Source organism: Coenobita brevimanus, chromosome 60, assembly GCF_032717465.1.
Source record: "Coenobita brevimanus isolate Jiangsu-jjx chromosome 60, ASM3271746v2, whole genome shotgun sequence".
Taxonomy (NCBI): Eukaryota; Metazoa; Arthropoda; class Malacostraca; order Decapoda; family Coenobitidae; genus Coenobita; species Coenobita brevimanus.
The window spans coordinates 34,706,787-34,718,052 of record NC_137013.1 but is presented as its reverse complement, the minus strand read 5'-3'; the positions used below and the strand labels follow the sequence as shown (position 1 = coordinate 34,718,052).

Here is an 11,266-nt window from a genome sequence, read left to right as displayed (position 1 = left end):
GTCCCCCCACCCCTGCCACGACCCTCATCCATCCTTGCCCTCCTTCCCATTTCCCTCATGTAAATCTTCAAAGAGGGGTTGTAGAAATGGACATGGTGAACAAAGGAGTTGGTGGGATGGGCTGAAAATTTGATGGATGGCGAGTCAGGGGCAGGAAAGTATAATTTATAGAGATGGGTTTTATAAGATATGTGGTTTGCGTGCAGTGAAAGATTATTCCAAAATATTCTCCAACGATAATAATGAGTTAGTGACTTGAATGTGGGGAACAAGGGAATGGGTGGTATGAACTTGAATTGTGATGGGGAGTGGGAAGGCACCGTGAACACCCTGTGCAGTGGGTGTTGTTGCATTACGGGTTGAGAGCAGTGAAGGTCTATTTCAAATTTTTTTCCAACGTGAACAGCTACATGAACAAAGCAAGTTCGTGTTGCTCTCATATACCTTCAGGGGCGGATCCAGAAATGTTTTTGAGGTGTTGCCCAGATTACTTCCAGCTAACTAAGCAACGTTCGATATTTTAACGTATTTTAAACTACTGAATCTAGATGTTGAACGTTACAATTTGTCATGTGTAGGAAAATAAATATAACAGTAAGAGAAATACGCATTAAAAGTATACTAATCTCTGGTGAAAAACTTGAAGTGTTGTCTGGGTAACCAGGGCAACACCCTTGGGTCAGGCCATGACCAAGCGTATTGCGACACGGAAAAAAAAAAAAAAAAAGCCTTTATATCTCAGTACTAAGTAGGCTGAGCCCGTGTGCACATCATGGAGTGTCATTAGGTACGATCTCACTAGATTTACACATTTCCACTCAAGCTAAGTTTTTGCGGCAAAGGGGTGGAGTGGAAGCCATTAGACCGTGACACTGTGCGGTAATAGCCATGTTACGTGTGCTCTACATTCCTGGTTGCGTAAGTGCCACCGACATACTGAGGCCTAAACATATGACCCTAGTTATTACAGACGGAGTTCGCTGACATTTGGAATTATAGTAAACTTGTCTTGCATACGAACCAAAAACTCAAGTTCTTGTCATTGCAGTTTCTCAATAACTGGTAAGTATTCCGTGTGAGTCCACCAAAGGCACAGGACATACACCTGAGTCTGCCGCACACACCCTCCGTAACTGGGATGGTGATGCTGATAAAGAAGGCATCGAAGAAGAATTCCGATGATTCTCTTCAGTTTAGCAATAGAATAGGTTGATTAGGTTAGAAGTATTTTCATGATGATCTCTTACGTGTAACTGGAAATACTTCATCATAATAGTTGCCCTTAATAGTTGTTTTATTTCAAGACCTCGCTCTCGGGCATTGGTAAAAGATAAGTTTATCTCATTGTCAAGCAGTATAGCTTAACACCTTCACTCCAGTTATGGATGTTTTCAGTTTATTTTTTGCTGCCTTCAGACGATTTTGTTAACTTTGGAGGAGCTTTCTGTAATGACGAGGATATAGTCTCCCTGAACCTCTTTATGGTCTGATTTCTTTTCTTTAGTTATATAAAATCGTCTCAGAGTAGTGAGAACGACTCATCGGGTTAAGGAGGTTAACATCCTAAGCCACAAGCTCATACCAAAGTACCTTCTGTCATTAATATAGCCTTCAAAACTGTCGGCTTAAACTGAGGTTATATATTCGTACATTTCCATCAATTGACTTCTAAAATAGTAAAGCATCACAAGTATTAAAAAAGGAATTATTATAAAAAGTAGATGCGTATGATTATCAATTTCAAAGCATATCGAAACTGCATACTCATCCCGGCGAACATGCGGTAATGTGAGTATTCTGCACATTGATTTGAACCCACAATCGCTGTTGTTTGGCAAGTATGATAATATTGATCGTGTCGAGTATACAGTGTAGGACAAGAGTATCGTTCTAAACAGCTGTGATATTCTTACACAATGTTCTGAATCTTCTTGGGCTCCGAAGATTGTATGGCTGGTTTTCAATAGTCACTGGTCACGTCTCTTTATTTATCGTAAAGGAGTGATTATATTTATGTCCTCATTGTCCGTAGTTGTACTTTAAAAACAGTGCACCATTAGTGCTCACGGTTACATGGAACATACTCTTCAGCCAGCCTAGTTTTTGTATATTCTCAGTAAAACTTGTGCCTGTCAAGGCAAAGGCCTGTGCTGCTCCCAATCCCCAGCCAGTCAGGCAACACATCTCTCCTCGCTTGTGGCCAGTGTCGCCGGCGAGACAAAATCCCTCCTTGATCTTAGGCACTCTCCAACGCACTCATCAGCTGCTGTCAGCGTAGCATGCTTAAAGGCATCGCAATGTTCGGCAGGGGCCTTGACAGTACCGAGCACTTCAAACCCATTCAAGGTTGCCGCTGCTTACGGTACTCATCAGCGCACTCCTCATCCCTGAGTTTCTCAAGATTGAACTTTTTATTTTGGGGAATATCATCTTGAACTTCTCTCACTTTTGATTTGTAGCCTTAGGGTATCAACAACGTCTGTGATCAGTCCCGAAGAACTCTGTACTCCTGATAACTCTGCATTTCTGGGATACTCCGGCGAATACAAACAAAGATGCAGTCAGTCTCTACTGAATCCCAATACTGGTATACAAAGTCTAGCAGCGATGATCTGGCCGCTGGAGCCAGGATCGAACACTTCTCAACTCACGGGACTGCCTTCATGGATCTCGTAAAGTACTGCAATTTCAGCTCGTTTTCAAAAGACCTGCAAGATCGGATGTTGCTTGACCAGTTGATTATAGGCATCGAAGACGAACAGTTGCAAGCGAAGCAAAACTGCTGGCACTAGGGACAAAGGCTGATGATTTCTTCCTTTGCAAGAAAATATGAATTAGGAGTGGCAATAACGACAACGCCAAAGGATGTGCCACTACATGTTGTGATACAAAATAAACCATGCTGGAGATGTGGAGACATCATCGTCTTGACAACTGTTGAGCCAAGGACAAGAAATGTTACTATTGCCAGTAGGCAGGACATTCTTTCTACATGAGTCAGTATCCTTGGCATCAGAATTGGAGTGAGAAAAGGAGGGATGGAAGAAATCTCTCGAGTACCAGTTTCAAGCCTTATATACAATACGGCAACACACCTAAGACATCTTCACCAAGAGGGAGAACAGGACGTGAGGGAGTGGGGGGAGGTTATGAGTTGGAAAACTGGAATTGGCTTGTTGTTGGTGGTGATCAACCACAGTCGGTCTGGACGAGTTGGCCCATCAACCGCAGGCAAGCAACCGCCCCAGCAGGGCCTTCCCATGCAGTGAACCGATGTTCGTCATGTGGCTAACAGCGCCTTGCCACAGCGAGCAGTGGGGAATAGTGTGGAGGTTTGGTTCTTGAAAGGACGCCGCATTTTTCTCTCTACCCGTTTAACAGGGGCACCATAGCACTGTCGACTTTACCCCACTGTAATTGGTTTCCCACGATAGGTTACAGGAAACGATTAGGCTTGTCACTCAGTGTAGAACCACCTGAAGTGGAAAGACAGGAAGGAAAGGGAGAAGTCAGGAGGAGAGGTAGACACAGAGACAGAATGAGAAAGAGGAAGGAAAAAGTAGGTAGCACTACATCTAATGAATGGATGATAGTCGCCACCACTTACCACCACTTGAACATTAGGGAGCAGGCTTGGAATTAGAGAGTACAGAGAGTTATTTTGAATTCATTTCGTTATTACATTACTGTGGTGGAAACAGAAGTGAGGTACTGTACTTGGCATACCCATCCTCTAAGAATGAATGGACACTTGAGTAGAGTGACTCCAGCTGCCCGCACCAGGATTCGAATCCTGTCGCTAATGGGCACCAGCTTCGCAGTCAGCGATGCTTACCACTCAGCCACCGCGACGGTGCATGTATAGAAGGATGATGCTGTTTAAAAAATCAAGTCCAAGGTGGGACAGTGGAAGTTGGAGTGTCACCTGTGAGAGAGGTCTGGGCGTAGCAATTGTCTGTACGTGTACTGTTGTTCGCCTAGGATACTGCTTCGTTACGTGAAGACGATATGAGAGTTGCACAGACTTCGTACATACGTTTGGAAGTTTGTATAAGAAACTAAACTTGAAAGTGAATGTTGCTGTAAAGTTACGGTTTTTAGGAGGCATGAAGTCATGAAATTCGTAGTGAAGCTGAGTGGTCAGACAATGAAGATCGTGAGAGACTTAAAGTTTCTAGGTATGAGCAAGGATGGGAATTAGAAGGAAGGGTATAGAGAGGAAGGAGGGAAGCAGGTACTAAATAAGAGGCAATAATAATCATTCCCCGTTGCCTTTCCCCCCAACATTGGGCATATGCCACTCTACCAGCAAATCACAGAGGGATAGGAGGAGGGTAGGGAGAAGAGGGCTAATAGACGTGTGGTGTTGGGAGAACAGCGGTGGGAAGCGGTTAATTGGAGTAAGAAAGTAAGATCAAGGATTAAAAATATGATGTAAGGTTTGGATCAAAGATGGAATATGTGACGTAAAGATTGGGTCAAGGATGGGATGTGGGATGTAAAGTTTGGATCAGGAATGGACTATGTGATGTAAAGTTTGGATCAGGAATGGATTATGTGATGTAAAGTTTGGATCAGGGATGGAATATGTGAACGTAAAGTTTGGATCAGGGATGGAATATGTGATGTAAAGTTTGGATCAGGGATGGAATATGTGATGTAAAGTTTGGATCAGGGATGAAATATGTGATGTAAAGTTTGGATGAAGGATGGAGTATGTGAATGTAATTTTTGAACCAAGGATGGGATATGGGATGTAAAGTTGGGATCAAGGCTGGAATAATTATGTTATGTAAGGTTGAGTTCAAAATTATGTGTTCAGCCTTCCGCCACTCAGAACGAGGGGTATGAGCAGGGTTTTGTTTGGTGATGACAGATCAGGTGATATATGCTTAGCCAGGTGGTCAGTTTGCCAAAGCGCCTTAGATAGAAAGACGGCCTTCCATAGTATCGGTCCCCATGGCATGACAAGTGGGGTTTCAGTCATCTCATACCATAAACAGAAGTACACTGTTCGTCATTCCAGAACTGTATTGGACTACGGTAGCCTTGCCTTGGGGCCCTACACTTCTTCGGAGATACAGCGGGATTGGATGTTATCATTTTTTAGTTAGAATTTGATCGCTTGGAATACTGGATTTGTAAAACTACTAGACTAACAATTTCAGAACCAGTTATTTCAGTGGTGTTCGACTTATAAATGAAATGGGAATGAAAATTGTTTCTAGTTGACATTCGCCTTCAAGTTAGCTTACTAGCTTGCGCGTTTGTGTGTGTGTGTGTGTGTGTGTGTGTGTGTGTGTGTGTGTGTGTGTGTGTGGTTGGAGAGGATGAGACACTGGTAGATTTGGTGAAGGGATGTATTTTCTTTTCCGACAGCAAGTTCAGTTAAATATCAGACTGGATAAATGACAGGATATACTGCATGATACTCATAGTTCTTGAGTAAAAGGATGTACTGCATGACATCTAGAGGTCTTACAGTGTGAACGGTTTAATAAATAACATGATGTTGATATAAATTACAGTTGAAATCGAGCTGGACAGCGAGAGAGATTGGGTGAGATTAGATTGGTGGGTGAGGTCACACTGGTGGTTCACTAGAATAATCAGTTTACCTGGGCTAAACCATAATCTGACCTCTCGTAGGACTCGTAGGAAGGCCTCTTATAGGACTCGTTGGATGCAGAGTCATAACGAGCCTCTCCTTAGTATTTGACATCGGCAATGTAGCCGCTATCGCCTTCCAATTGATAGTTGACGGTCTGGAGGTGACCGTCGGGCAGGTGGACGTAGTAGGATCCCTTGGTGCTGTCGCTGTCGCGGCCCTCGTTGTGGCTGTAGTCGTTACCTGACTTCTCGTGCCTCACGACCCAGTCGAAGTTGTACCTTCCCTCGCGAGAATCATAGGGCTCGAAGGACTCATAGGACTCGTGCGACTCAGAGGAATGTTGGGACTGGGTAGTATTGGTGTCAGTGGAGAGAAAGATTCCCATGTAATATCAGCAAGACAGTTTCTAAATCCATCCCAGTCTGCCATATCAAAGTGCCATCTGGTCACCCTGACTGGTTCGTAACTGAGAGGTTTTGAGGGAACTGACGAATATAGCATTGATGAGATTGTGGTTAGAGGATCCAAGCTGAAAGTACCTCTATTCTGTATTAATAGCGTTATTTGTCAGGAATAGGTCCAAGAGATAGGCACTGTGGTCAGTATTTTATGGTATTTGGGTTGGTTGTTTTACAGGTGCATGAGATCGGACGATTCAACTAACAGCTGGCGCTCTAGACCAGTATTCATTTCTGGCGGAATACAATAACCATTCTACTTTATGGACGTTAAAATCACTCAACGCGGTTGTTTCAAAAGTAACGGTGAGATTAAGCTTTGTCATTGTTGATGTAGAGTCAACTACACTAGGTTCTGATGAGGCATTGTGGGAACGCTAAACTATACAAATGTATTTAGTTATATTAAGGTAATTTATATTGAATTATGGGTAGTCAAAATTAATAGAAGTTGATGATTGTGTCAGTTGCGTATTCTGATTTAATATAGCAGCAAGTGCCACCCTTGTTACTAAAGTTAGTGAGGAGGTGGTAACCAGGAAAACTATATGGGGATAAGTCAGTAGAGGGAGAGCTTTGGGTTTCCGTGAGGAATAGGGCTAGAGAAGCAGTTGATTCATGTAATTTGTGAAGGGAATTTGGATTGGTACTTAGACAACAAATGTTGGTAAAATATAAAGCTGAACCTGCACTTCTTCTTTGACGAGTATGATTTTGGGTGGCAACAGCCACAGCCGGCACAGTCGCCTGATGACGACCATCAGAGCCCTACCCTACCGGTGGTGGCAATCCAAGGTATCACCGCATTTCGTCTTAATATTGCAGTGCCCATTGTTAAGGGGGTAATGGACTGGAAAGTGTAATGTCTAATATGGTGTAGACGGTTGGAGGCAGATGTTCATGAGAGTATGCTGACTTACTCCCTGTGTTAATGAAAACACTGAAAATGCTCAGCAAAAGGAGATGGTCAGGATCAGGTGCTGAGGGCTGGTGAAACAGGAACTCCACCTCTTCGTTTCACCAGCTAGCCATCCACCTCGGGAGTACCGCCCCGTTCAACTGGTGTTATAGCAGCTTGATTAAAGTTTGAATCTGCTTACTATCACTTATGACATCGTAATGCCAGGTTCTCATCTGGATGTTTAGACATTCACTAAAAAATTGCGTGCCTTAATCCTGCTGAATCCTGCTGTATTAAAAGAAAGAGAGATCTTGAAACTAAAGGAAGTTCAATGATATCTTCATACAATCACTAAACTAAGGATTGTAGTATGTAGTACTCAGCCACAGAAACAAAACAAATACTGAAGTGATAAAGGACATAAAAGTATTGGATTATCAATGATAAAAACGTTTAATAAAATACACATGAGACAATTATTACAAATGAAATCGAGTCATGTAGCAAAAAAAGTAGGTTGGAGTCAAACTGGTGGTCACACTGGCATATCCACAAGTGAGTCAGTTTATAAAGACCAATTGAATTTAAAGTAGCTTAACCATGTTAAGGCCTCTCGTAGGACTCGTGTGAGGACCTCTCGAAGGACTCGTGTGAGGGCCTCTCGAAGGACTCGTGTGAGGACCTCTCGAAGGACTCGAACGAGGGCCTCTCGTAGGACTGGAAGGAAGGTCTCTCATAGGACTCGTAGGATACAGAGTCATGACGAGCCTCTCCGTCGTATTTAACGTCGGCAATGTAGCCGCTCTTGCCTTCCACTTGATAGTTGACGGTCTGGAGGCGACCGTCGGGCAGGTGGACGTAGTAGGATCCCTTGGTGCTGTCGCCGTCGCGGCCCTCCTGGTGGCCGTAGTCGTTACCTGACTTCTCGTGCTTCACGCGCCAGTCGAAGTTGTATCTTGCCTCGCGAGACTCATAGGACTCGAAGGACTCGTGTGACCTAGAAGAATGCTGTCAGAACAGAGACCACACCTTGGTTATTCAGTGGCACCTTACTCAGCATCACCTTAACACCTTACTCAACATCATCGTACTTAACACCTTACTCAGCACCACCTTACTTGACACCTTACTCATCATCTTCTTACTTAACACCATACTCAGCATCATCTTACTTAACACCTTACTCAGCATCACCTTACTTAACACCTTACCCAGCATCATCTTACTTAACACCTTACTCAGCATCACCTTGCTTGAAACCTTACTCAGCACCACCTTACTTGACACATTACTCAGCGATGTCAAGTTTACTTAGGACCTTACTCACCATCACCCTACTTGACACCGTACTCAGCATGACGTTACTTAACACCCACGCTACTCATCATCACCTTACTTAGCACCTTACTCAGCATCACTTTACTAAGCACCTTACTGCACATAAACCACGTTGAACACAATGGCACTCTATTGCCAATACACACGCATACTGAACTCACTGATACACTAATGTTGGTACACATACTGTATGCTGAACACTCTAACACAGTAATGCACATGCGCACTTACTGAACATTGTAATACGTATGTGGTAGTACATACATACTGGATACATTGTCACACTAGTACTGGAATACGTGAAGTTCCTAACAGTTTATGAGTGTATTCTTGATTGGTATGGGTTGTGCAGTGAAATGTTTCGCAGATTGAGGTAACCTGGGCAGGATTACATTTTATACGGGTAACAGAATTGAAGGTTGGAGTATTAGTACCGTAGTAACTGCAACCCAAACTCATCTGGAGGTGAAGCTGGTGAACTGTAGGCCCAAACCACCTCCTCCCTCAGTCCATCGTCCTTCTTTCGTGGGATGGGGAGAGAGCTGAGGGACGTATGTATAACCAGGCCGAGAAGGTACCCAGTTATATCGATCTCTCTCCAGCACCAAGTTACAACGTGTGATGTAACTCACCCGGGGGGGACCGTAGCTACTGTCAGCAGCCACCACGACAGCCAGGCACAGCACGAGCACCAACTGCCAACACAACGCATTACATACCAGCAAATTAACTATATTCAACTAGAAAGTGATCATGTAGCCATTCATGGTGTACTGAATACTTTCAGAGATTAAACTGAGTTATGTTCTTATATCGCATGTTATTATTTTTAATAATATAAGCCATTGTGGTTATGTGTGTTGTTCTTTCCCTGTACTGACTGACATAATAACTGATAAGTCACATATTTTATCATCCCAGTATGAGAGACCTGTGCCTAGCCAAACAATGCCTTTCCTCAAACTTGACTGCCTGCACAAGAAATTACTTAATCTGCCACATAACAAGTTCTTGTATTCGAGGAAAGTGAATGTCAGTGTGTATACTGCAAAGCAGGCACTGTACCTTAGCGTTCATTGTTAATTACAGTTAGGTCGATTCACAACTGAGTAGGTTACCACTTGTGACCTGTTATATACCCTTCCTCTCCACCACACTCATCCACTCCTCCTCCTCCTCCTCCTCCTCCTTCTCCTTTTACTTTGCTTCCAAATTACTTTTTAACTTGTGTTTTTTCTTTCACCAGAACTCGTCTGACCTCTGTTATGTAGTATGAATATTACTTCTTTCATAATGTTAACTGATTTTTCAAGAAGTCGTGGAGTAATGAACTGTAAAATGATTTATCATCGTGATTGGATTTTTATCTGTGAATACCAATGTCTGTGTACCGTCATCAAATGTTGAGATGGCGAATATTTCCGTGTGTATATTTAGAAATCATGCATGCTTTTACCAGGATGTTTTCCGAGTACTGGTTTGTGACAGATTATGAAATGGTAAGATCAGGCTTATGATAGTACCGAGATGGACTGAATAATATTACTGAACTGTGGTAAGGTATGTGTATTTTGTTGTGGTTATCATGATCTCCAATGGCTTAACATTTAGTAGCATAAGAACTGGATATCTTTATCACTTTAGTTTGGTAGTTGTGCTATTCGTTCCCTTAACTAAACAAATTTTTGAGTCCTCGGTTTATCAACACTTTGATAGTTGTCATTTAACAAAGTGAAGTTGTAAAGATGCACCAGCTATACATTTGAGCTTATAAAAGTAGTCAACACGTATCACCCTCCACGTCACCAGTCATTCCTCACGCAGTAGCAGGGTACCTTGAGTCGGTCACTGGTTCTTTATCCAGTTGTCTCCTTTGCCACTGAAGTCTGCGGCAGAAGAACCCAAGCCATATTATCCTGGTAGTAGAAGAAGACGCCCCGGCAGAAACGATATTGTCTGACACCTGACACTCACTGTACACTTACTGTTCCTCTCTTGAACCACCATTACTTCTTCCGGCACACCACTGACCCTCCACATTCCATGTACACCACTCACATCACCTACACTATGTGTACACACTAGCTCACACACACACACACACACACACACACACACACACACACACACACACACACACACACACACACACACACACACACACAGATAGATAGATAGATACAGATAGATAGGTATAGATATAGTTGTAAATGATAGGTGAGGCGTCCAAAATCATTTCACTCGACGGAGTTAAACCTTCAGGTGGTTCTGCACTGAGTGACAAACCAAATTACTTCATGAAATCCAAGAATCAGTTTACTACGTTGGGTGGTACCCATGTAACCAAATAGATACCTAATGTTTTAACGAGTTAAGACTCATAGTCCGAATGGGACCCTTAAGGGTTTTCATCGGAGGAGAATTTTGAGTTTACTGCACAGATAATTCCGCACAATAGACAGTGCATGGCTCGTCTTAAAATCAACCTGCAGTTGTCATAAAGTTTGATTGCAGTGTCACTCTTTCTAGCACATAATCAAAGACTGACTGATTTTCAACACCATAGAGCTGTTACCCAGACTACTGGCAGGTTTCCTTAGCAGATATATGGTCATCCATTCCTGAGCAGTGCAGAGGCAAGTCCGGAAGTGACCATCGTCTTCACACTCCCCCCCTTGTTTGGAGACCTTGGTCCGTCGTACGCTTCCTGTTTTTCTTCTACAAGAAATTGTTTATCCCAAAACTCCTCATTAGTGATAGAAGATGAAGAGCCTGCTGTATTTTCACCATCCAGGATGACACTGGTGCATCCTTATGCTCCCTCCTTTATCCAGGACTCAGTCACCATCATCGTCTCTACTGCTGCCTGCTTTTTGCTGGTAGTGATGTGATCAGCTGCTTCCATAGTCCTTTTCTACTAGATTCTCGTCTGCCAGTAGGATAGCTCGGTCTTCCTCG

General features: G+C 43.2%; 1 protein-coding gene across 1 annotated transcript; it reads right to left on the bottom strand.

Moving 5' to 3' along the window:
* Positions 1-7,573: 7,573 nt before the first annotated feature.
* On the bottom strand, positions 7,574-11,213 carry LOC145403365 (uncharacterized). Its single transcript, XM_080275151.1, has 4 exons — positions 11,154-11,213; positions 8,941-9,003; positions 7,724-7,978; positions 7,574-7,687 (listed from the first exon to the last, which is right to left on the bottom strand). The coding sequence occupies exons 1-4, from the start codon at positions 11,211-11,213 to the stop codon at positions 7,574-7,576; spliced, it is 492 nt and encodes a 163-aa protein (XP_080131277.1).
* Between the last annotated feature and the right edge of the window lie 53 nt (positions 11,214-11,266).